Below are 27584 nucleotides of genomic sequence, written 5' to 3'. Positions count from 1 at the left end.
GGGTGAGGGACCACTAGCATGGTCTATCAGGCTGGCAGGTACAAACATTTTACTTTAAGGTGGTCAAGTAAATAAAAAGAGGTGGCCCAATTGTTATGGCACTCCCTCCTGTGGGAAGTGTGCTTATTGCTGTTTGTGAAATTACTTTTTCCCATTATTTTATGATGTGAACTGCCTTGAAAGGGCTATATAGCCCTGAAAGGCATTACACAAATGCCTACATAAATAAAACAAGAAGCAAGAATGTAAACAAATATACACCATACAGGTTAACTCTGTAGAATCCCGGAGTTTGCCTCTTCAAAAGGAATGAAATGGCCCTTAAAGAGCTTAGAGCAACACACCACCTTCTTTCCAGTGTGTTAATTTTTTAAAATAATATTTTCTAGACTGTAACTTGCTTGTCTCCCTAGTGAAAAATGATGTTAAGAAAATGCCTGTTTTGCAGTTTCCTGTTAAGGTAAGTGAAGCCTATATACATATACACATACATATTCATATTCATATAGACAGATAGATATAGATATATCATTTTGGATGTTTTCCAATATACAAATGTGTTGAACATTTTCATTTCCTCTGTGATTAACAAAACCTAACATTGTATGCTGAATGCCTACAAGTGGCAAAAAGGCCAACAATTCAAAATGGTGAAAAATAGCTTGTTTCCTATATAACAACTCTTCATGTTAAAGGGTACCAAAATGTGATCAGAAATAAATGGGTAACATTAGTAAAAGCTTTTTCTACCTATTGCTGAAATACTAAACAACATTAGTTATACTAGATCTAGTTTTCAAATGGAAGTGATTGAAGGGAAAGTGAAACTACTGAAAGCCGCATACAGCATATTATTAGAATGGGAGATGAAATATGAAGAGGTAAAATCAGTTATGATTAAATGGGCACAAGATGTAGGTCACAACATTATGATGGAAGATTGGGTTAAATTATGGAAAACTGACTTAAAATTTACAGATTGTTCCCTATTGAAGGAGAATTACATGAAGATGATGTACAGATGGGACACAACACCAGTGCAGTTAGGGAAAATGTACAAAACTAGTTCAAATATATGTTGGAAGTGTAAGGAAAAGGAGGGAACATTTTATCATATGTGGTGGGGTTGTAAAGTAATTAAAAAATTTTGGGAAATGATATACAATGAATTGAAGAAAATGTTCCATTTAACATTTGTTAAAAAAACCCGAGGCATTTTTGTTGGGGATTGTAGGGAAAGACCTGCCAAAAAAGTTGAAAAACATCTTCATGTATGCGACAACGGCCGCGAGAGTTCTGGTAGCACAAGGATGGAAGACTGAAGAAATCCCAACTAAAGAATCATGGCAAGAAAAATTGATGGACTATGCAGAACTGGCAAAATTGACATATAAGCTACGGGACAAGGATAACTGTGACTTTAAGGATGAATGAGAACCTTTCACAAAGTATTTGAAGACGCAACAAAGCGAACTGGACTCCTTGGCAGGTTTTGAATAAACATTCACAATTTTTTTTACTGATAATAATTAGCTAAACAGTTTGAGGATCTATACAACTCTGTAACATGCAGAAAATAGCATTATTGGAGAAACCAAAGACTGGAACTGAGGTAAATCGGGGTAGGGGGTGGGGGGATGGGGTCTGGGGGGGGGAGGGATGAAAAATGGGGGGGTAAGGATATGTTTTGGGAAAATACGTTTTGTTATAACTTTGAATAAAAATTAAAAATTAAAAAAAGAAATACTAAACAACAACAACAACAGCGGTCTTGACTTTCAAACACATTTTACTTCTGTCTTTCAATATAAGGGTTAGTTCAAGAAAAGGGAGAGAGTTAAGTTTGTTTTCTGCCAGATAAAAGGAACCAGAATTTTTAAAATCAGTCTCCACAGCAAAGCTAAACTATATGTAGTTCAGGTGATGCTTCAGAAAACACGACTATTTGTTTAATACACTAGCAAAATATTTATTTTTTATAATGACGTAACAGAAGTGAAATATTTCTTTTTGGTGTGCCACAGTAATTGTAGTTAAAGAAAATAAATGGATTAATGGGCTCTTTATACATTTCAATGACAAAAAAGGTTAGCATCAAATTTGAACTGTTCATTTAAACAAGTGTAAAATTTATCATAACCACCCCCGACACACACACGCACGCACGCACATATTATATATATATATATATATTTAAAGAATTATAGTTTTAAAATCTATAAAAAGTAAAAAATATACACTCAGATCTAACTCTTATTCAATCTTTAATATAAAACTGTAAACATTTATTTACACACAAAAAATGTGTAGTATAGAAAACTGAGCACCCTTTTCGATTCAGTTGTAGGGGGTTTGGAAGGCAGTGGATGTTGAACACCTTTTCACCTGTCCATGACCACAGTATATAAATAAAGCTGAGGCAGCAGGCTAGGTAAAGCTCAGGGGAGCCACATCTTATTGCTCTAAAGCTGCAGCAAATGCAAAGCTCAAGTGCATATTCATTTATGAACTGCTACAAGTGGCTGAAGGGCAGCACTTAGCCCTTCCCCACCCAGCCTCCATACTCAATTATCACTGCCAAAAATATTCTAGGCCATTCTGCTTAAAACTGTATCTGAACAAAGTTAAACAACGTATGCTCACAGCTGAAAAAGACATTAGCATTTTACTGGACATCAAAATCTGATTGCAGCATTAGAAACACAAGGGGTTTCATTTTCTTTTGACCTAAATTATATTTAGGAGATCCAACTAGAATTTAGTATTATTTAATTCCTTAAAACCTGCTATTTTTCAGTGTGCCTGAGGGAGAGGAAAAAATCAGCAGAACCCAGACAATTAAAAAACTATGAGGCTCCAAACACCTCCAATAAGAAAAGGAAGGCACGCTGGTGCAAAATTTAAAACTGTTTATAAGCCAAGTTCAATTATTTCCATACCTAACCCCTCTCCCAGCCCCTGCATGTGTTCCCTGGCCAAAAAAATCTATAGAGATTAAAAGATATTCTGGTGACATTTTGGACCAATTTTTTTTTTTAATAAACCGAGCTCACAAACAATTTCACTCACTCGCTGACTTGTCGAAAATATTAGTAAATTTAACTCTAATCTAATTTACTTATAGTATCAGTCATACCAAGGTTTCATTCATTAAAATGAGCCGCCTCTTAGAAAATTGTGTTTTAAAAATATACAAATAATGTGATTTGCTTCAGTTTGGACATTCAGCAGTAAAACCATTCATCAACATGCAGCTTCCACAATTTAACCCCCATCAACAGTCCATCAAGATACAATACAAAAATCTGTTTAGCATGGCATACATAACTACTCATGGGTGGCAAGCATATAAAACAGAACTAATATCCATGTGTAATTTGGGAAAAGATTAAATAAAAGTAGTGTTAAAGCGGATTTTTTTTCCAAAGTGCACATCTGAGAAAAACACTGCAGATACAGTAAAATATTTCCTTCCTATGGTTCAACGGTTGTATCCCTTATCCGTTTCCCTGTCTAAAATATCCCAAACTCAAATCTTCACCCTTTTCTTGTGTAGAGATGCTCCTGAATAGGCCTGAAGAAAATTCTTTGATTCTCAGTGACAGGTGTGATGAATTAAGGAGGTAAACAGTCCTGTTCATTAAAGAACAAAACCAGACCCAGAGTAGGGAACAGAGGTATCTGTGCATCTAAAACAACTTTCAAATTTATTACCTTTATAAACGAAAGGTTAAGGCAAAAGGTGGTTTGTTGGCAAGTAGAAGAATTTTTGGTAACCTGTTAAGAACAATTCTCTCTTTTCCTTGCCCTGCATGGGACCGTCCCTACATATGTATGAAGGGGTCTCCATGAACCGTGATGAAATAGCAGCATCTGCTTCACTGGAGATTAGTCTACATATTTCTAAAGAGATTAAATCACTAAAAAAAATTTCCCCAAAATATGGGGGCTCTCACAATGGAAGAACCTTTAATAAAGTATTACGCTTCCCCGGGCTCTCTGTGCCATTATTGCAAAGTTTTTCAGGTTAGTAACAGTTTCCAAGGCACAAAACTTCCTTCACTTGCTTGACCAAAAGTAACAGATCCTGTTCTCATTGGTACAGCCTATGTGTGGCAACAAAAGATTGCTAATTATAAATGCCCTCTGAATCCAAGAGAAGAAATAAGCTGTGATCAACCCAACGTTATCATTTAATGGATGCTAAAAAGGAGATAGAAAAAGTGCATACTTGATTTTAAGCTGATTCTCCGATTAAAAAAAATAATCATCAAAAAACCAAGAGCTCAGTCTTCCCCCACAGCAGAGTGCAAATTGCTTAGCTTAGTAAGCCATAAGCTATTTAAGGATGAGGTCCCCAGTTTAGGGCTCTAGCAACCTACTGCTGGACAAGTTTTAACACTCAAAGATCTTCAGCACAGAAAGCCATCAGCTATTATTATTGTGAACTCTCATATCTTGCTTGCCAAGTATCACTAGAGACTAGAAGAACGACTTCTCAAACTAGAGTAGATTTTGCAAAGAAAGTGTTGCACAATCTTTCCTCAGAAAAAGGTCGCAGAGTGTTAACTTTCACTAGTTTGCAGGTCAAGTTAGAATCAAGAAACCTGTCAAGTACTAGTTGTAGAAACGATTGCCTTAACACTGAGTATTTTGAGTCTTCCTTGCTGGCTTACTTTCTGAATCACCACAGCATGGTTCGCATTTAAACCTTCAACTGAAAAACACTGTTAAAATTGAAACTTCTGAAGGGCTGGCTGGGATGCACACCAAACTGACCAGGACTGTTTCCATGAGCAGTGTTCCAGGCCCACTACAAAAATGAGAATGTTATATCCTATCAAATTGGGGCATACTTCTCATGCTGTTAGACCCAGAAGGGAGCAGCTCCAATACATTCCCACTAGTGCCTGTGAATTTTCTCAATTCCACAGGTATTTGGTCCAAAGATAGTTGTAATTAAAAATAAAAGATTTTTTTGGGGGGGGAATCCCCAAACCTCTTTTTAATGATTCCCTAACAACTCATCCAAGTCATTCATCCATTCTTCTGAAGTCCTGTTTTTCAACAAAGTGTCTATAAGATCTGTATCCCCAGTTAAGTTCGGCAGTCCATTACTACCAGATGGGTTGCTGTAGGCAAAGGGCAGTTCCTGACTGGGTGTCCTCACTGGATAACCTTGACTACAATGCAGATTGGCTCTGTTAGGCAGTTGCTGATTTTGATTCTGGCTGAAAGAAGTCATATCTGGGACACCTTGATTCATGCCTGGCAAGACCTGCTGTGATGGGACTGCCTGCTGGGTAGGAGGGTTTGTCCTCTGCTGGGCACTTATAGATGACAACATCTGTCCAGAGACAGCAGAGTTCATGGACGTCATCGGCCTGCTGGTGTTGAGGCTTACCTGAGGCATTCCTTGCGCAAACTGTTGATTGGTCAACTTTAGGTGAGTCTGCTGCATATGGAAAGTGGAGTTGGCAGTAAATGTCCCTAAACCACCGTTCCCTTGTGCCTGGTTGTTCATATTTGACATACCTTGATGCTGCCATGATTGATTTTGGACCCCAATAGATGTTGGCATCCTTGCCATTTGTGGCTTGGATAGGTTGGGATTCAGTGCTCCTTTACTGTGCTGCTGAGAAATGCTGGCAGTTCCTAGGGTGCTCTGTCCATATCCAGCAGGAAGAGCAGTGCCCTGTGCCAAACTGGGTTGTCTTTGCATTTGTGGCTGTCCATTGGCACTTGGATTTGCATGCTGTGGAACCATCTGTGTCATACCAGATGCCATGTTGTACAAGGTACCTCGCTGAATGCTCTGCAAACTAGGATACTGAGTTACTCCTCGATCTTGCTGATTGCTGCTTGAGGAGACAGAACTGTGTCCTGTGCCAATCTGGATCATATTCTGAGTCTGAGAAAACATGCGTGGACTACTGGAGTTAGACTGGCCTAAATTATTTACCCCTGCCATCGCTGGAGATGAGCCTATAACACAAAACGAGAGTTTCAACATTTATAAAAACTAAGCAGAACATACCCTCAGTTTAGGTGCAACATTACACATATACTGCAGCATGCAACATTTTGAAGCTGTATTTAGGACTCATTGTCTTGAACCTTGAGAAGTGCCAGCAGAAGGTGACTTTCCTGCCACTGCTACCTCCCCCCAGCAGCCCCGTGAAAAACCTCTCTTAGAGTTAGGGGATCCTCTTGAATAGGGTGGTATTTGCAGGGGGTTGAGGGCAATCACTAAAATTGGGTGGTGGCACCTTTCACACATCACAAAGCTAGCAGCTAAGAACAGGAATAAGGACTGTTAATTAAACAGAATATTATGGTGAAAGGCAAGGGCAGAATCACGACTGCCACCTATGTACTGTTCCAAATAAACCTATCTGAGCTGGCTACTTAAATTTAATGCAAACATAGGGTTGCTTGACACCGTCACATTCCTTCACACATGAGCCAAGCCACGCCTGACCGTGCATGTGCCCAAACAAGACAGTGTAATTGTAAACTGGATGATACATGGATAAAATCACAACAGCAGCTATTTTCTCAGCTGCTGCAATAACAGTAATTAGGCAAAATTACTAGAACACTGGGAGCACAACTTTGGCCGTATCAGAGAATGAAGAAGCTCTGAGACCAGGACAACCTGTAGCATTATATATGTGTCGTCTACTTCATTAGTGCTGCTATAAAGTCTATAGCGAGGAAGAGGTTGTAGGGCAGAACAGGAGCACTATGCAAGTCTTGTTAACTGCCTAACAAGGGCAAGGAAAAAGAAAACAACAATGCATGAGGGTGAATTCAAATGAACCACTGATGCGGAAACCTCTGTCCTCATTCACAGCTGTCACTTGCACATATTGAAAAGCTAGCCAATCTGTGTTGGAAATTCAGAGTGAATATGCACTAACATGAAAATTACCATCACCACATGCAAAAATATGCCAATCCAGTTTGTCTCATCTGCCACTATCCTAGTACTGAGCCCTCCCAAAATTAACATACTTGATTTAATTGATAGATAGCAAGTAAAGAAGATTATCAGCTTACGTTTCTCTTTAGCAGTTCTACCAGTACTGAGAAAAAAATTAATCCATCATTTGCACACTTCACAATAGAAGTGATTCCTCTGTAACTTGATGGATGCAAGTTTGTTTGTTTGTTTGTTTGTTTGTTTTAAAAAAGGCCAAGCACTTAAATCCAGAGCATAAAATTATGAATTATGGCAGTAAAAGAACATTTTAAAGTTAACTAATGACCAAATCCATACAGGCTGAAGACACTTTGCTTTTGCATACACCTCTCCTGCTTTCCAGCTAGTCTTTCACAAATAAATCCCACAGTTCTATTTACCTGTGAACTGTTGTTGATATGGATTCTGTGTCTGGTCTTGGTATTGAGGGGGCGGTCGTGTTAGATGCCTCTGGAGCTGTTGCTGTTGTTCCTGATGATGCCTTTGCTTTTCCTAAAACAGGGCAGATCCAAGACTGTAAGAACACACAGCCTAAACTTTGTCATAAACAATGCCTTAATGTAAACAGCAATGTTGTATATAGGTTGACTGCTGTCTCAAGAAGTCTACAATCACGTTAATAACATCATAAAAACAATTAAAGAAAAAATGCTACTGCTTAGTATGTAAGAAAATCAAGACTGATGTATACACTAAAATAAAACATAGCAGAATATATCACAGAAGGTGCTAGAAAGGGAGTCATATCTATAAAACAATGAGCTCCACTCAATAATAAACTGACATTCCACTAGGCAAACTGCCTAGAAGAATTTGAGAACAGTTAAGCCTTTTTATCTAAAACAGAAGGGAATGTAGAATAACAGATTTTGCCTTTCACTGAAGTTCACAGATTTTTGTGCTGTAGTTCCTCTCTAGTAAAGGAAATGCGGTATTTTGAGGGACTCAACATCCACATTGCAATGCCTCCTCTCAAATTTATTCAAGGGGAAGAATAGTGTGACATTTTAATCCTGAGAAGGTTCGTTCATCATGTTCAAGTACAATGAAAACATTCCTTTGGCATTCCAGCCATACATTGCTGTACAGTGGTACCTTGGGTTACAGATGCTTCAGGTTATGCTTTTTCAGGTTACGGACGTGCCAAAACCCGGAAGTACCGAAACGAGTTACTTCTGGGTTTCGGCGCTTGCGCAGAAGCACTAAATCACGCTTTGTGCATTCGCAGAAGCGCCAAATGATGTCACGAGGTTCCACTGTACCTTCATTTTAAATAAATATGGTAGTACAGTATACCAGAACCATTTTTACACTGTGGGGCTAGAGAACAGAATCTGGCCAGATCTCCCCCCACCTCTCACAGGAACAATTTAACAAGTGGGCAGCACTGCCCTCCGGCTCATTATTTGATGTCACAATGTCATCAGGAGAACATTTTTTGTCCGTAAGGTCTGAAATCAAACTGCAACAAAGTGCCTTTCAAAACACTTCACAAGATGTGACAATCTGCTCATCAATGGATTTTGCGAAGCAGTTTGCAAGAGGCTTATCAAGCCCTAACAATCAGCTGATAGGTGGGTCTTGCCAAGTGCTTTGTAGAGCTACTAAATACTTTTTTGTTTAGGCAAGCATATCCAGACATGTAGAAGCTGCTGAGTGTTTTAATTTCATTTTAGTTTATTTATTTTATTTTTGAATGTTTTGGATACTTGTTTTTAACTGATCTTACTAATATTTATTGTTTTATTCTTTTTGTAAACCAGTTTGAGGTGTTATTACAATCCTTTTTTTCTAACAATTTATTTTTATTTTTGCAAACCTTGGGGATCCATTCAAGTCTGCTGTGTGTGCAGGGGAGGAGTTACCATTTTGGTTGCATAAGAATTTATATTTACCTCTGTGCTTTGTCAGGAGCTAATGAAAGATATCAGTGAGAGGAGAAAGGTGGTATGTGACTTTTTCTCTGTAATACGTGACTGTAATCCCCTCCATTTTTGTCTGTTTGCTTCTGGAGCAGGAAGAGTCTGAGCTGCTCTTATACAATCAGCATAACATGCACCTTGGCTTCAGCAAAACCTTATTTAATATACAGTAATCAGGTAACAGGAAGGAGTTCAAGTCCATCAAAATAATAAGACAAATACAAAAAGGAAAAGTTACACTTATTCTGATGTCCCCTACCTGTTCAGCAATTAGTTGCCTCTGCCCCATTATAAACTGTTTTTGTTGTTCCATTAACAGTTGTTTTTGTTGCTGTTCCCTCTGTTTCTGCTGATCTAGTAGCATTTGGTGCTGCTGCTTCATTACAGCTGCTTGCTGCTGGCTGTTGAGATAGGCTGGATTGCCATGGTTACCTGCCATGGAAACATTGGGTGACTGTGCATTCACACCAGAGCCGGGAACAGAAACAGGAATGCGAGGAACACCAGCAGAAGGATTTTGATCCTACAAAAGCAAACACATAAATTGGATAGGAAGCCTGGAATTCAGTTTGGGAACACAGGATTAAATCTATGATTCTGCTTCTGACGGAGGACTTGTCATATATTCATAGCTATCTGCCAAGAAGTGATGCTCAATGTAATTTTAGTTTTGACTGAATTTTACTTTTAGTTTTGATTGAAACCCACTCTCTTATTATGATGCCACCTTTGTGCAAAAGCACAAACCAGACTGGAGAATCAGAGACATATTTCCACACATTATAAAGTGGGTGAGGAAGTAAAGGTCATAGTCCCTCTTCACCACCTGTGGGGGCCACTTACCAAAGAAAAATAGGTGTGGCTTTCACTGCACAAACACACACCACAGACTTACAAACACACTGCACAAACACACATTTGTTGTTGTTTAGTCGTTTAGTCGTGTCTGACTCTTCGTGACCCCATGGACCAGAGCACGCCAGGCACTCCTGTCTTCCACTGCCTCCCGCAGTTTGGTCAGACTCATGTTTGTCACTTCAAGAACACTACCCAACCATCTCATCCTCTGTTGTCCCCTTCTCCTTGTGCCCTCCATCTTTCCCAACATCATGGTCTTTTCCACATACACACATACAACCACATATCTCACACATGTGCATGTGTGCATGCGCGCACACATACACACACTCCTCCCCCAATCTTCCCTCTCCTAGCAATTAGGCTTTTTCAAGCCCAACTGCTAGAGGAGGACTGCAGCAGCAGCAGAAGAAGGCAGCACAAAGATCACCCTTTCAAAAAGTCTTTAAAAGTGGCTACTGTACTGCTTTCAGCAACTATTACAATGTAGCAAAGAAGATAAATGAAAGTACAGCAAGCCTGTCTAATAAAAATCTTCATTAAATTAAAAGCCACTTCTGAAGATGCAGCAATCATGCATACTAACAGTGAGATTGAAACAAAACCACACAATGAAGTCTGAGTCTGTTAATGTCTAGTGAGTGGTAAGCCAAGATCCATGAAATGGCCGCGTGGGGCAGCAACCATCCAGTGACAGGATTCAAGGAACCTCATTGTGAGAAGAAGCCCAAAGGGCATTTATAACCAAGAGGATTTGTTAAATACAGCACACATACTTTCCAATAATAAGGGAAAGAAATTGATTTCCTCTATGGGTTTGCACTCTCACAGGGGGAAAACCCCAACATTCTGATGCAGTTTAACACTATATATGTGATCTGGTACCCCTGAAGTAAGCCACTTTTGCAATATGACTTACATTACACTGTAATAACAGTCGTATTATTCATTAAGGAGGTGGAAGCATTCTTTAAGTAAATTTCTGGTTGGCTTTTTAGACAACTTACACCAGAGATAGACTGTATCTCCTCATTGGTCAAAACAGTTATCCATCTTCATTAAGAGGCTTTTTTTTTTCTGACTCTAGGTTCCCATAAATACACTGTGTGAGGTTCAATCTTTACCCTTGGATGATTTCAAGGAAATGAAGACTAATAAAGCCCTATATGCAGTGTTAGAAACTGAGATATGAACGCTAAGAGCTAAATGGCATTTTAAACCTAGATTATGGGCACCGCCGCAATGGAGTGTCTAGGCATGCTGTTTTATAACAAGAATACAAAGCTGAAAATGAATGAACTGCAGCTAAAATCTTATGTTCATTTTTCACATGGTCTAGTCCTCATCTTAAGACTAAATAAAACAAAACCACACTTCCCCTGATATTCTTATGAGGGTCCCTTCTCCAGTCTTCAGAGTAACTAGTAATATCTCATAAGAAACTTCAATCCTAGTCACACCTATTCAAACAAAATAATCAGAGCAATGAAAAGACCTCCTAAAATTTAATTAGATCCTATTTAGCAGATCTTGAAGAACTGTACCCCTGTCTTTATAAAGATCATTGCAGTGACTATTTTGGAACAGAAATAGTATATTATCATGGTATTTATCTTTACAGAGATTATGAAAAACAGTCTGTTTCTTTCTCAATTGAGACTGTTGCTAATTGTCATGTCCATTGTACTATTTTACATTAAGCTCTAAAATATGCACCTTACAATGGAACTACTTTGCATGGCTGCTCTACTTATTCAGCCCTCCTCATTTACTATTATCAAACCTTCTACTTCAAGCACTTACCTGGCTGTGTGGCCCTAGAGGTCTATAAGCAGTATTTCCAGACTTCTTCATTACAAACATCCCATTCTGCTCATCGCTCATATGAGGCAGAGTGGGTTGCTGCCGCTGCTGCATGTATGCCAACATTGGAGACTTGTTCTGTCCAGATACTGTAACTCCTTGACCGCATTCTTTGTAATGTGAAAGAGGTTTCGTATTCCCATAGTCTAGCACAGAGTTTTGACTAGATACAGAGTTCTGGTTTAAGCTGTTTGGCTGATGGCTTAACATATTTCCACCATGATAATTAACTCCAGCCCTCGGAGAACTCTTGTTTGGCATACTAGACATCATGAGTTTCTGGTTATTGAAGTCCTGTTGGTAAACTGAAGGGCTAGTGGGATTTTCCATAGTGTATGAAACAGCTAATGGACTGTGTGAAGGTCCAGACTGCTGCCAGCTAGGAATCTGGTTGGGCTGATGGACTTGCTGTTGGTTCTGCAACAGCTGATCTCTCTTCTGCTTAGCAGCTATCTGTTGAAGCTGTTTAGCAGATGACATCTCTTTGGCACCCCCTGTACTTTGACCAGATAACAATGAACTAGGAAGAGGCCTCTGAATATTCTGAGACTGGCTTGATGGCTGCATCATGGACTGGTTGGAATTTTCAGTTACTGACTGACTGGAAGGCTGAATCATAGTTTGAGAATTACTAACTGATGGAGAAGCAGCACTAACAGAAGAGGTACCAATGAACGTTGTGCCAGCAGAAGTAGATCTGACTTGTGGGGATCCCATCTGCTCTTGTTCAAAGTCTGCTGGGGAAAATTCAGTCTTGATAATGATGTCCTGTGGTAATGGAGTTTGTGCAGCTGAATTTGAAGCATCAACATCCTTCTTTTCCTCAAAGTCTTCTGTAAATAGATCTTTCATATCCTCATCAGGCACGGATCTGTTAAGTTCATCAATGAGCTCCTTCCACTCTTGCTCATTAAGGTTAAGATCAGACATCAAATTATTCTGAGATATTGAACTTCCTGGTCCCGTAATCATACAAGGAAGGTCATCTGGTTCTTGTTTAAGCTCCTTGTTAATAACCATAGCAAAGGGGTCATCAGCATCACTGTTTCCATTCAGCTGAAGGTTAGAGTCTGGCAGACACTTTTTGTTGATGCCATCTAGACCCATGGAATGTTTTCCATTAAGCTGTAAGGTGTCTCCACCAGAAGATTTGCTGTCAAGCTGGTGCAGAGGTGATGCAGGAGGGATTCCATTAGAGGAGCCACTCAGTCCAACAAGACCATCATCATGACGCAATTTCTTGGGAACAGAAAACATGTCCCCATAGCCATTCTGCTGGTCGCCATTCTGCGGTGAAACAGAACTATCAAGTTTCCTTTTGACAGTTTCATGAAGCTGCTGAAAGAGAGACAGTTCTAAATTAGTTTTATGCCTCACACCAAGTGCCATTTTGGTTTTTTAGTCTAGAAATCATTCTTTTAGCTACCAAGCACCATTGTTTTCACTGCAGTTGAAAAATTGCAGGGGAGTAAAATCCCCTTTTTTTTAACTACTTAAAACCATGTGATTTAAAAACCTGTTTGCTTTGGAGTTACAAAAATGCAACAAGACTTGCATCTTTCAAGGTAACACCTAAGGCAACCTTGGATATCTTTCCCCCACATCCCCCCAACAATGCTTTGTTTGCCTGGGCTCAGCCTCCAACACCATTATGAACTTGGGAACTCAGGGAAAAGTCTGAAAGCATATGAGGTTACAGAAATGCTGAAGCAGCTTTAGACCTGATCAATCCCTTGGATGGGAGAGCACTGGAAGCCCCATATAATAAAATAAAATAATTACACATAAATGTTTTTAGAATTTACAAACAATGTACCTGTTAACTCTAAAGGGCTAACGCTGCAAAAGAGCACGGTACATGCAACTCCCACAGGGCTGGCCTGCATTGCAACACAAGGCAGCCATGCAAGAGCTGTCCAACAATTCACGGCTCTCTTTGCCCTTCTACTCAAACAATTACTCAGGCTTTTACAGTAGAATATACAGTTGTAATAGCACTTCACCAGCACAGCAGGTCATGGCAGCACAAAGCTCATCACGGAGCAAACAAGCTACAGGTCATACAGTTTGACCCCCCCCAAAAAAGTTGACTGAAGATAATTGCTACTCGCCACAGTCTAGTAGCAAGCTGCATTATGCTCCTCAGAAAATTCGCCACTCAACCAACCTATGTTTTTATGACTAATAAGCAAACATTTACAAATCTACACTTTAACTTCCAACTTTAAAAAGGAAGAGATATGATTCAGAGTAGATAATATTCCTCTTCAAAATTTTATTATAATAATTGGGGGGGGGGGGAGTATTACAAATTTGCAGCAGACTAGTGTTCCAAAAAATATAAAAACCTTAACAGAAGCAATTACAGCTCTGTCTGCCTCAAAAGACTGGGTTTCGCCTCAGAACTCCTGAAAGCACTAGACTTTAAACATTCAACCCTTCCTCCTGAGGTAAGGTGTAATTTTATACCAGTTTATTTCAGGTAGCCCCAAACCTGAGAGGATTGTATTTAGTGCAAAATATTATATAACAGCAATGGAAGGTTGCACTCAACACAAATCTCATCAATTCACCAATGAAATTGGCTTATTCAGCAGGAAATTGAATTCCATACTCCCTAGGTCTCAACCCCCATTTTACCCCCTTGTGGACATTTTAGCATCTCCAGCATGTAACCAATAATCCGTAGAACTTCACCAGCAAGTCTTGTCTGCATGTTTTGGAACTGATGCATCATTAAATCTATTTAGAAAAAGTAGCAAAACCAATTTAGCTTTGCTTCCAAAACTAGAATTATCATTCAAACTTCTTAATTCAGGAACATATTCCTATAATGTGGGTACTTTTTTTAAAAAAACCTACTATTTAATGGAATGCAAGCAATAATTAGTAGCAAAACAAGATGTGGTACAGTTCTGGACAACACAATGTACACCTATATTTAAGACTTGCTTTAAGGACATTCTAAAATTCTCTATAAGAGGCCTAGTTATGTGGCACAACAGGGAATGCAGAGAAATTCAGTGGAATCTGGCAAACATTTCAAGCAGTGTTGTTTAATTGATTAAACTCTTATCCAATTTTCACCTATATGCTATGTCCGTCCTCCTCTACCCCTTTTCCTTTGGTTGTTTTATTCCTCCATTGGATCAATATTTTTCCCTATTTAAAGTCAACTACCTTCAGTTGGAAAGAACTTTTGGGTTCAAGGGCAGAATACAACCATAATAAATAAGAACTAAGAAGATATTGAACTTCCTGTATTTTCAATTATCATATTATCTGCATTTTGGTGACCCTCCTGCCCATCAATAAAATATTACTACCTTGTAATTTTCCAAACCCATGTCACAGTATACTCAGTGAAACACATATAAGAACATGTAAACCTGCATTACTTTCAGTTACTATTAGATTTTCAGAGGCAGACCACATTGCTGACCTACTCCACAAAAATTTGTAAAATCAACTTTTGCTATGTATTTTCATTTCCTTAATCTTATCTGACTACAAACTAACTGGTCTATGTTCCTATAGCACAAGATGATAAATTTAATAGTGAAGATTTTCTTCCCACAGCAATTGCATTTGACGATCCATGCTCTGTTCATGAGCTATGATGCAATTTCTTATTTTGTAGTGCCCTCTAGATGTAACTAAAGGAAACAGCAATTTGTTTAGCCCTTCAAGCCCACAGTGTCTTATTTGTTCCCTGGTACTATCCTCAAACTACAATATTAATAAGTAATCTCTTCTCCCATGAATCAGTTGCAAAAAAAGATTTTCTACCAATTTTTAAGGTAATGGAATCTTACCTACTACAATCTTACCTTGGCAAAAGAACAAGAGTTGTGACATCTAATATATTAACAGATTGTTTCTGTTATAGGCTTTTGTGGACTACTGCCCACTACATAAACACAAAGAAAAAAAACAGTGAGGCTAAATGGCCACAAATTCAGTCTGTAGCAGGACTGTTGTTTTCTCTGCAGCAAGCTAACATGGCTACTCCTCTAGAAGATGTTATGTCTATACAGTCCGAGTTGCATTCAACACTGGCAAGGGGATTTGCACTTGCACAATGAGACTTCCCCCTCTTCTCACTGTGCGCTCCCAAAATCTGATCTGGAGGGTGCTCCAACCTTCTGGGGCAGATTTTGAGGGGGCATGGGGGGCTGGAAGGAGAGGAGGGAAGTTCCACTATGCAGGTCTGCTGGGTGAGCAGAACAGCAGAATTGGATACAATCTACATACCGCTAAAGAGCTTTAGCACACAAAATACTGTAGAAAAATGCTGTACTGTATACATATTAGAAGAGAAAATGAAAACCTCCGCCTATCCTAAGTAAACCTGCCCTAAAAAGATAAAAACTATTTTAAAGTATAGCCTGTGTGTAAGTAGTAGGGGGAAAGTCCTATCATCAGAGTCCTCTAAAAAAGAAGCAAAGTCTGTCAATATTTAAGACTGAGGCAACTTCATCCATTTTTCTAACTCTGTGTTGTAAAGAGCCTTCTTTTTTTGTGGTTATACAAAACTACAGTGAGTCAGTGAAATATTGGAGATTTGTACTGATATAAGTTTTTTGTGAGCAGCCTACACTAATTTGAAATGCAACCATTGATCTAAAAGGACATGTTATACAAAATCATTTTTCTACTAGAATATCACTTTAGTGCAATGAAGTAATATTGCACTTTAACATTGGGACAGATGCATATTATCTGTTTTGCTAGGTGCAAAAAGCTTACAAAGCTTCTACATGTGCCCATATGTAGAAAAAACAGATACATGTGCCCTTGTCACAACTTATACTTTATTGTTCCTACTTGATACTGCCATCTGGATGTGAAAACCATCTTGTGTTAAGTGGCTTTGAGGAAGCATCTTACGTCAAACTTCTTAACTGTGATTTTCAAGCCAGTTCAGATGGTGCATTTTCCAGCTTATTTGCAAAAACAATTGTATATTCACTCTAGTTCTAGTGGCTGCTTTTGTGAGCTGGGATTTTTGTGCCACTTTACTAACTTTTCAGACCTTCACAACTTGTCACCTGCCAGGTGCTCACCAATCCCACTATACTGCAGTCCCAGTCAGACAGCCAAAAACAAGAACTTGATGCTCCTGGCACACTGCCAAACACGTCCACATTTAGCTTTGTGGCTTGTATAAGCCTGATTTAAACATCATAGTACGGTAGTAATAAAATAAACTGTACTTGCCAAGTTTCCCCTTCACTATAACTCTTGAAAGGAATTCTATTTTAAATCATACAGCTACAAGTATAGAGTGAACTCACCTGCAATAATTTTGCTTAAGAATGAGCTACTGTGTAATAATAAATAAATCTTATACTACTAGTAACAAACTCATTCTCTAGGGCTGATCTGTATGCAGCAAAAAAAAAATTCCATTCACCCACAAGAGGGTGCTATCAGCTTACTTGAGGGGACCCCCCCTAAGGGAGCCAAAAACACTCTCCAAAAACACACAATAAGGACTGAGCATCCTCAGTGGCTACAAAATGCTACAAGCTGGATGCGGGTCAGCAGAAGAAAGGAGAATTCTGGGAAAAGAAATGGCTGCCTGGTACTCTACATGGGAGCACTCCACACTGTTGTGGTTCTCATTTGTTTTTCAGTGTTACAAAACTATTTCACTGCAAACTTAACACAAACAAAGAAAGAATGCAACAGTGTGTCACTCTTAATTAGTCTCAGTTTAACCAGAATACTGTGAACATCACGATAGTGTTCTATGACTTTGCACATGCATGAACTTTGTATTCCATTCTTTAAGAATCATGTATTTGGCAGTCTACAAAAAATGGGCAAAATCTACACTACCATGTACAGCTCTCTCCAAAGAGCAGTTTACAACAGTTTGGCAAGTGAGTCAGATAGCAGCCCTGCCAAAGTATGTCAAGGCGAGAAAAACCTGTTCTAAGATGAAAATTCAAAGGAGAGGAAACAACTGGAAAATAATTCAATACTATCTGTCGAGATACTACATCCTGTTGATCAGTTTAATTGATGCCAGACAATTACACTGAATTAAAAATTAATTAAATTATTGTTCTAGCAATGTGTATATTTAACACCCTGATAAGCCTTTCTAAAAAATATTCTATTCTCTGCTTTCTGAACAGAATAAAAAGGGAAATACTGGACAATTTGTCTGAAGAGCAATAAAAAGGTATTCATCTGCTAATAACAGTGTTGATAATTCCTTTATTTCCTACAAGAGTACAATTATTATTGTTGTTGTTATTTATTGAATTTATATACCACCCTATACCCAGGGGTCTCAGGGCAGTTCACAATATGAATTATCTCCCCTAATCAAATGTTATTTGATCTACAATAGAGATCAACAGTTTTCTAAAATATTGTAAATATAAAATATTTTAAAATACTTATTTCTATATTCTACATATTTCAGTTACAGATAGGTAGCCGTGTTGGTCTGCCATAGTCAAAATAAAAAAAATCCTTCCCGTAGCACCTTAAAGACCAACTAAGTTAGTTCTTGGTATGTTCTTGCATGCACACGAAAGCTCATACCAAGAACTAACTTAGTTGGTCTTTAAGGTGCTACTGGAAGGAATTTTTTTATTTCTACATATTTCAGTTAGCAGCACTGAAATATAAGCAGATTCAGAACCATGTTAACAATTTGTTCCCAATGCACAAACACACAACGACCTATCTGAAGGAAAAAACAAATCTGAACGGACTTTAATGATAGAGCCTTTATTCCTGAGCTCAACCTATTAGTGAAGTACCGTATTTTCCCATGTATAAGACTAGGTTTTCCCCCCCTTAAAAATAATGTCAAAAATTAGGGGATGTCTTATACTCTGGACCATCTCCCCCCATTTTCTTAAATCTGAGTCCCCCAAAATAGGAGGCATCTTATACATGGGGTCATCTAATAGACGGAAAAATACGCTAATTCACAGCCACAGTAGAAACTTTTTTTCTAAATCAGAACTTCTGTGACTTGTGAAACAAAATGCTAGCCGGTCCACCTCTTTTAAAGTTGAACAGCATTACTAGTTGCTCTGAGTGCTTTACAGTAGAATGAAATGAGACTTGCGAGAAGACAGCATTTAAACTGCCAACAGAACACAGACCAGTAAACAACACCCTACCTCAACTTGTTGTGCAACAAGTTAATCAGCTTGTTAGCAGAAACTTCTATCCAAGCACTGAAAGCAATTGTGTGTGTAATCCCACAAAATGGTCTGCAGTCATTCCAACTCCACACCTTGCATTACTTCAGGCAGCCAAAGCAGATCTTAGGCATGCCTGGAAGGCAACTATCACACACTTACAGGCAATGTAACTGTTATCAGTACTGTCCTGTCTCTAATCCAGTGTTTCCCAACCTTTTTGGGGCAACGGCACACCTGTTTAATGAAAAAAATCTCGCGGCACACCACCATTACAGCCCCGTGACGTCAGCGCGCAGCGTCACGCCGGGAGGGACGCACGAAAGTGAAAGTTTTTTCCCTCCCCCTTGCCGGGGAACCTCCAAGCTTTGGGGGTGGGAGGAGGCAGCAGAGCGAGGGACTGAGGGACGGCGGCAACTGAGGCGGCGGCGGCAGTTGTGGTGGCGGCGATAGCGGGCAGAGGAGGGGGCGGCGGCGGGGCTTGAGGAGCCGTCGCCGGGAGTTGCTGCTGCTGTTGTTGCTGCTGCTGCCCGGACATGCCGGCCTCCTCCTCCTCCGCTGTCTCGCGCTCCTCCCTTTTGCACGCGCTGCCCTGCCGCTCGGCACCACCACCGCGGAGCCGCCCCCGGCTCGACGCGGATCCTCGCCGCCGCCGCCTCTCACCGCCCGACTCGCCCGCCTCCCTCCCACGGCACACCAGCCAACGTCTCACGGCACACTAGTGTGCCGCGGAACACCGGTTGGGAAACACTGCTCTAATCAATCACAAAATCTCCCAATCAGGATGGATACAACTGCTTGGGGCAGTGGCACTGCCTGCAAAATTTCTGGGTCCCAAGTTCACCTATGTATACCAAACCATGGCTCCCTGAACTACGGAAGTGAGTAAGGTCAATGACAGACCTCTGATGAGAGAATACCACAGAAACATGTAGATACCGCTATTTTGTTGGTAAGTGCCTACATGTAAAAGGGAGAACATTAATTTCAGAACACACAACAGGATCATCGTCATTGCGAGAGTACTTTAATTAAAACTTGTTTATGTTTCAGTACACTAATAAGCAATAAAAAGCAAACAGTGTTCTTGTTGACAACATACAGCACTTGCCTGCAAGTGATGCAAGTTGTCAGTACCAACAGCAGTACGAGGAAAGGATATATACTGGCTAAATTTTTTAAAGGTGCTCACCATAAACACAGAACATAATTTCCATAGGGTTCAACCCTAATGTGCTCACTGGAGCTCTGCTGGTGCTTGCAGCCACTTGTGGGCCTTGAAAAGCTGTTTCAAAGTGGGGAGGGAGGGCCTCCAGAAAAGCAAGGGAGGTGCTAATGGGAGATGCTGGGGCAATGAGGAATCACTGCAATTGCTGCTCCTCTCTCTTCCCACAGGAAAGAACCTCTGCTGGATCTGTTCCTTGCCTCAACTTAGATTCTAAGTTCCTATGAGTGCAAGTCCACACCTGGGGTACTGCCACTACCTGACTACCAGAAGTGGGGAAAGGTGATATTCGCCAATTTCCTCTTCCCATGCACTCCCTGTGCCCCAGTAAAATCTCTTCCAGAAGGCTGGCGGATCCTCTGAAATAGCATGGAAGGTGGATGGACTCATGTCACTTTCATGAACAGAAGAAGCCATTCCATTTGTGGAAAGGCAAGTAAGGATGTAGGGTTTGACATAATTTTCAGTTGTGGTGGTATCTTATTCATTGATAAAATGTCCCCAACTTCTGCTCATTACCACACTTAATGGTAAAGCAATTTGGAGTTTGACTGCTCAAAAATAGGGGCAGATCCATCCACATCTCTTCCAGCAGTGCTTAAGAATATTGTTTGGTTTGAAAGAAAAACCTTGATGGTGAGAAATACCATCAAGCATATAGTTTGCACATTAGTTCCTTGTTGCTAAACCAGAAAGGGCAGATAACCAGATTGTATGGTACTTATATCCGTGTAAGTGCTTTTTTTCCTGTTAAAATATATATTGTAGATCATCTAAAAATTAGAAGTTTAACCCATACTATATGGTCACATTCTGTATGGTCCAACTGTTCAAAAGTAAGCATAAAGTTGTTATTATCCACCCTTCACCCTAACATCTCAGGGCGAGTTACAACAATTAAAACACAATGTTAAAAACAGTTAGTCATTAGAAGGTCATTAAGAGGTCTAATCAGGCTTTTCTTACCCTTTTGCTTTCCTTTTGGCAAGAGGGTTACATAGATATCAACACCTGAAAATAATCAGGTGATGTGGAAATTCAAAACCAAAAGGCTTAAGGGAAAATACTAGAGCAGGGTGGTCCAATGCATGGCCCTCGAAGCCTTTTTTGGTGGCCCTCAGCAACATTTTATGCCCCCCCAGCCCTCATGCAGATGTGCTGTCTTTGTGGGTAAGCAAGGCACTGAACTTTGGGAAGGAGATGTGAGGGCTATAGGACCCTGCCAGAGACTTGCAACTTGCTTACCCAGCTTTGGAAAGGCAGCATCAGGGCTATGGGGTGTATGTGAAATATTGGCATAGTGTACAGGAATTAGATGATCCTCGGGGTCCCTTCTAACTCTATGAAAGATTCAATTGCTCTGCTTAACACTTACTTTTCTGACAATAAAGGGTGGAACCCAACATTGCTACTCAACAACTTCAAAGCTCAACAACTTTGGTCAGCCCTCATGCATGTTCACTTCATCAAATCTGGCCCGCTTTGAAAAAAGTTTGGGCACCCCTGTACTAAAGCAACAAGGAATCACCTTCTTCTACCCTCTGCAACTCCACACCCCAAAATGTTTTCTGGCGGTCTCCCAAACCTACAAAGCAGTTTTTTAGCGTGTGTGAGGACTGCAGAGTTAAAAGAGGGAAGTGAGCTCCAGTTGTGTGAGTGGAAATCTGTTCTGTTCATGCACTGACAGCATTGGATACAATGCAAAATATGTATAAAACAGAAAGTTAAAGAGCTATGTTTTATGTTCTTAGCCATTTTGCTTTCTGAAGTGTGTATTTTAAAGCGTACACTTTGAAATGCAACATAAAGTTTAAAGTATCAAGGAATTTACCAAGCTCTTCTTACAAAGTTTTAAACAACCTTCTATCTGGGACACATACCATTTAAGACATTGTCAGATCACAAGGCCTTCTTACAACCTCACTGCCAGAAAAAGATTAAAGTGACCCATCCTTCTGACTATGTCCTAGCTCTGTCCAGCCAAATTCTAAAACAGACAAATGACTAATAGGGCAGGCAACTCCGGACTCTACCAGATGCAAAGATCACAACCTAAAATGTTATAGAAAGGGTTACCTGGTTTGTTCCTTTTCTCATTCCCTAGCTTAGTAAGGGTATTAGTATCATTTTGGATGCATCTTTCTGATGTGTTGTTAACCATACTGACCTAAACAGCTTGGCAATTCACTTTAACTTTACCAACATAGTTAACTTTCTTTGTTTTCAGTATTTAAAAATCACTATAAGCTCAGGCACAGAAGAAATTCAAGATTAGATATGTCAATCTCTTGTATCAAGAATAAATCGCAATATATTACAAGGAATGTGAGAGATTTAAATTTTTAGTTTCATTTTTCTAGCCAAATATTCAATGACCAATAAAGAGAATACTTCTTCCTTCCCACTTAATCTTACCCACTGGAGACTTGCCAATAGCCACTGGTAATAAAACTGCAGCATAGATTAGTAACATTTTATCTACCCTAAAGGATGAAGGCACAGTTTTTAAAATGTTCATTTTGTAGGAAAAAAATAACATGTTTCAGTGTCAGAGGCAGTATATCTATAAATACCAGCTTCTGGGATTCACAAGTAGGGAGCTCACTGCTGCACTCAGATCCTGCCTGCAGGCTTCCCATTGGCTTGGACACTGAAGAGAGGAGGCTGGATTTAATGGGAATTGCTTATGAAAAAGTGCTACAGCTCTATTATTAATGCATTTGTACAAACGCACTCGGGAGATAGCTTAGATGATTATTTGAAAAGAACTAGAAGAGGAACCAAGTCCAGTGCTTTGCTAGAAAATTAATGTATCGTACATTGGGGGTGGGGAATCACTGGATAATACCCAACCATATTGTTCCTGCTGTAAATAATTTGGTTTTGGTATTTAAATGATAAACTATTACACCTAAAGAAAGGAGCAATGTTGGAAAAAATATGCCCTTTGGATACAATCTGATATATGGTTGCTTATTTTGACTTAGGGACTATCTACAACTAGTAACATAAGTAAGCAACTTTCCCCAATGCATGTCCTTCTCTTCAAGGCTGCTAAAATGCAACTCAGATTACAATGTTTATTAATAAATTCTAAGAATCCATTAGAAATACACATTGCCTTACTTAAGACAATGAAAATATGCTTATGTGATGTTTCTGAGTCTTTACCCATCCTTTCACAGAGCTATAATATAAAGCACAAGTAAGGGTACATGAGGAAAAATTTGGAGAACTAAAATCCCAACAAATTTATAGTATTCTACCTCTCCATTGTATCTGGAATTATGCTTCACTATTTCAACACAAAAGTTACCGTCAGAAAGTATATCTTCCAATTCCAATAGGAGTCCAAAATTTTGATACTTATTTGGGAGAGGCCACAGCACAGTGATTTGCCTGTCTAAAAGTCCCAGGTTTAAATCCTGGTGAAATAATCACAGAAGTTAATACTAGGAAAGGCCTCTACTTCAGACCTTGAACCACTGGTGCTAGGCTGAATAGACAGTTGCAGCTTCATTTTATTTTTCAGTTGTGATCAAAGCAGCGTTCAAAATTTGCCAGGCACATTTTGCACCTGGCTATCGGGCACTTGTGACCAAGTGAAGATGCCCAGGTGCCAAGATGGCACCTGATGTCTCCACCATCTGGAGTGCATGCTTGGGCATCCTTGGATCTTGACTGTTTTTACACACTAGCAATTCTATCACTATATTTTATCTGCACAATCAGAATGAATTTCAGGAGCCAGAAAGTCATATTGAAAATTATTACTTTTGAGCTGTCTACCCCCAAAATGGCAACTAGGCATTCTGTTTTGGGAAATGTAGCCCTGGTTTAAGGAACCATTTGGCGCCTAGCTTATATATCTAAATTTCTAACACTGGATCAAAGGCGAGCAAACCTAAACTCAAAGGCATCATCTCAAAGTGAACATGAAACATAGTCACCTACAGCTGTTTGGGATTACCCACAACAGCTTTACTGCTTCTTATTTGTGGCTTTCTTAACACACCATCTAACTTTGTGTGATTTTTCTACACCTTGCTTCAATCCCAAAGCACTGACCTGATTCTATAGGGAAAGTTAGCAAAACTTCCTCTTTTACAGGGAAGACAGGTATTATCTTTACATCTTTAAACCCACAGCAGGAAAAGACATAAGCAGTCTTCTTCATTTTCCACCAACTCATACACATGATGTGGTGGATTGAGTCATTGGACCAATATGCTTAGAAAACCAGAACAAGCAGGCTCCACTATATGGAGTAAAATTCTCAATTTCTGTGTATGCAGACATTCCATACCAGTCTCCAAGTTGGTCCCTAAACCCCCATTAAAAACTCTTCATACTGAAGCTCCCCCTCTGTTGCATAGCCAGTATGGCAGGGACTAGGCCAGTTGCTCGCATACAGTAACCTATCAGGCAATGTTGCTGTGAAAATAAAAACAGTGTCTCCCATGTGAACTACTCTAAGAAGAAAAAACAATACATATATAAATGGGGGAAATGCAGTCCTTATTTTTCCTGCCAAACGACTATCTGCACAGGCTTGTTACACTGGGCATGAGCAGAGTTTCAAGAGCATTTCACCAACTTGCCTGCCTGCCTGGATGGATCATTCTCATGCCCCATTTCGCGGTAAAGCCAAAATATAGCAACGCTAAAGGAAGTAAAGAATCGCATTAACCTTTATTTTGCTCATAACAGAACTGGAAGCCTACCATTTCTTACTTTTCCTACATACTTTGCTAGACATCCCCGCTTTTTCTTTAATCACTATTTACATATGTACGCTGCCTTAATAAGCTGGAAGAGACAAGACTATATATATTTATATATATGCCGGGGAATGGGGTAGATAGAATCGGGAGAGCAAACAATCAAGTTTCTCTTTCATGCACAGCTGGAGCGGCCCGGGGGAGGTGGAAACAAACATCCTCTTATCTTGTTCCCAATATGAGGAACTCGAGCTCTGAGGGAGGCCTCAAACCTCTCCAGCCTTATTAAAGGAAAGTTCCCTCCAAGCCACGACTCCTTTCTGACCACCGGCCTCAGCCTTCACGGCCCTACAGGTCCTTTTCAAGGGGTGGCGCGGATTCCCCCGGGCAAAGCCCCAACCAACCCCGGGGCCCGCCAGCTGGGACCTTACCGCGATGAGGGCGCTGGTCCGGCCGTGCTGATGCTGCTGCTCACCGCCCGCGGTGTCGGCGTCCAGGCCGTTGACTCCAGGCCTGTCGGGAGGAGCGGAGGTAGAGGCAGAGGAGCCCCCGGAGCCCGGGGCCGGAGCAGGGGGAGGCGGCTGGGACGGGGCGGCCGGCGGAGCGGCTGCCGGGGGAGGCAGAGGCGGCTGGCGGTGCTTCCCGGCCCGCTTGGCCTTGGCCTGCAAGCAGCGCTGGTGGAGGGCAATGGTCTGCTGGCGCTCCAGCTCCAGCCGCTCCGGGGACACGGCCTGGTAGCGGGACTCGCAGGCGCTGTGATGCCGCCGGCACAGCTCGATACGCCGGCGGAGCCGCTCCATCACCGCGCTGTGTCGCGGAACCACGAACTCCGCCATGGGGCAGGGGGGCAGGACCATGAGCCGAGGGCGAGAAAGGCAACGAGAGAGACCAGGCGGCCGCTTCACTCCGCCATGGCTGGCGGCCAGAGACACCGGGCAGCCCTCACAGCCTCGGCTCTCTTCCCCTGTAGTCGTCGTCGTCGTCCTTCTCCTCCTCCTTCGCTGCCGCCACCCTTTACAGGCCGGGCCCGCCCCGCCTCCTGCCGGGAGCCTGGCGACGCGCCGCCGACTTTCCCTCACTCCTGCCCCGACCCCAGCTCAGGCCCGGAGCCACCCAAGCCTCCCGCTTTCCATTGTTATCCGCGCCTCAGTCGCCGCCATCTTGAAATTGTTTCACCCCTTTTCCTCCCTCCCCTCCCCCGCCGAGAGCCAGCCCCAGCGAAGAAGGCGGAGGAGTTTCCTATGTGGTGCCTGACGTCACGGCCCCGCACTCATTGCTCACGGGGTTTAACAGACAGCAGGGCAAGCCTATCGGACGCGAGATCAGAAGAGGGGTGGGTGGGCGGAAAGACGAGGCAGAGCTCCCTTCCCCCTCCCCTCCGCCTCTGATCTCTTCTTTTCCCCTCCCCCACGCCACCCCGCCCTTTCCGGAAGTGGGTAAAGGGCGGGGCTTTAGGTGTGATTAAAAGGTGATAGAAGCTGGAACTTCGCGGCTGCTCCGCCTACCAAAGAAGGGAGAGATGGTGAAGTACTTGAAAGAGTGACTTAGTGGTAGTCTCCTTGGCCTGAAAAAAAGAAGCAACAACTCGTGACTTAATGGAGTATTAAGCTTAAGGCCAAGATTAAAGATGTAGAATTCTCGCCCACAATTTATTTAAAGCAAAATGCCTACCATTCTAGGGTTGAGGCTTTTGATGCATAGCAAAAGCAGCACACAAAATCTGTAGGCTTTATGCCTCTGTCGATACAGCAGGACACGACAATTTAATCAACTCCCCCCCCCCCCATTATTCTTGAGAACATAAGAATCCTGCTGGATCAGCCCAGTGGCCCATCAAGTCCAGCACAGCCGATTGGATGACTGTGTGGGAAAACCACGCACAGCAACTGATACTTCTTTCTGCTCCCTGCTGTGAAGCAAGGCCACAATCCAAAGATTAAATACTTTTGTGCAGCTGTATGGGTCTGATAGTTTTAATGTCGAAATACTTCATTAATTGGGCAATATAGTGGTTCAACACAGGAATGAAAACACAGCTGCCAGCAGCAAAAAACATTTCTTTTGTAGGCTCTGGAAATTTGGAAGCTCTAGTCACAGAAGCAAACAAACAAGAACTTCTGACTTCTTTTATGAAGTAGACAACAGGTTTACCCCATTCTCACCACCCTTCTGAGTACGTAATACCCCTCCCCACCCTCTCACTCTATGTAAGGGTCTGGTGACTTCTGTTTCAGTGTATCTGAAGAAGTGTGCATGCACAGGAAAGCTCATACCAATGACTAACTTAGTTGGCCTCTAAGGTGCTACTGGAAGGAAATTTTTATTCTGTTTTGACGCTTTATCAAGACATTTTACCATCTAGGCAACACTACCCCACCTCACGCCCCACCCCGCTAAAACCAAGGAATGTTTAAGATTGAACTAGTCTCATGCAATTCACTTGAACAAGGTACTAGACTAGAGAGAAGAAAAAGCAAACTTTTTAGAGTGAAAATACACAAATGTTTTAAAGATCTGGTCAGATTTTCAGTTAAGCATTGGAAGCCACCAATTCTGGGACACTACACAAAATAATGCCCTAGAAGTGTTGAACTTTAATTCAACCTGTAAGATAATAATTGGACAAAATAACACAACTTACTCCCAGACTAGTCAGTTACCTTGGGGGGGGGGGGGAGACACACGTCACATTAACATCCCAAATGTCTTTGAAGGTGTGGTGTGATTGCTTTGATGTGACCAAGCAATGAAACCTTGCAAATACGGATTAGAGTTTAGTTAGTTTTCAGGCAATTTTATCTGTAGCCAGTTCTACAAAGGTTATGGGAGATTAAAATC

General features: G+C 41.0%; 1 protein-coding gene across 2 annotated transcripts; it reads right to left on the bottom strand.

Moving 5' to 3' along the window:
* Positions 1 to 1944: 1944 nt before the first annotated feature.
* Positions 1945 to 26052, bottom strand: MAML1 (mastermind like transcriptional coactivator 1). 2 transcript variants are annotated; one of them, XM_083487979.1, is made up of 5 exons: positions 25178 to 26052; positions 11569 to 12966; positions 9167 to 9430; positions 7366 to 7477; positions 1945 to 5985 (listed from the first exon to the last, which is right to left on the bottom strand). In XM_083487979.1, the coding sequence occupies exons 1-5, from the start codon at positions 25601 to 25603 to the stop codon at positions 5006 to 5008; spliced, it is 3180 nt and encodes a 1059-aa protein (XP_083344105.1). In that variant the 5' UTR covers positions 25604 to 26052; the 3' UTR covers positions 1945 to 5005. The 2 variants fall into 2 exon arrangements, with proteins under 2 accessions (XP_083344105.1, XP_083344106.1); XM_083487980.1 differs by having other exon boundaries at positions 11569 to 12963.
* Positions 26053 to 27584: the final 1532 nt, after the last annotated feature.

Source organism: Podarcis liolepis (genome assembly GCF_965112155.1).
Source record: "Podarcis liolepis genome assembly, chromosome: 2".
In the NCBI taxonomy this organism is placed as follows: Eukaryota; Metazoa; Chordata; class Lepidosauria; order Squamata; family Lacertidae; genus Podarcis; species Podarcis liolepis.
The sequence above is the reverse complement of the archived record's forward strand: the minus strand, read 5'-3'. Positions and strand labels throughout refer to the sequence as shown.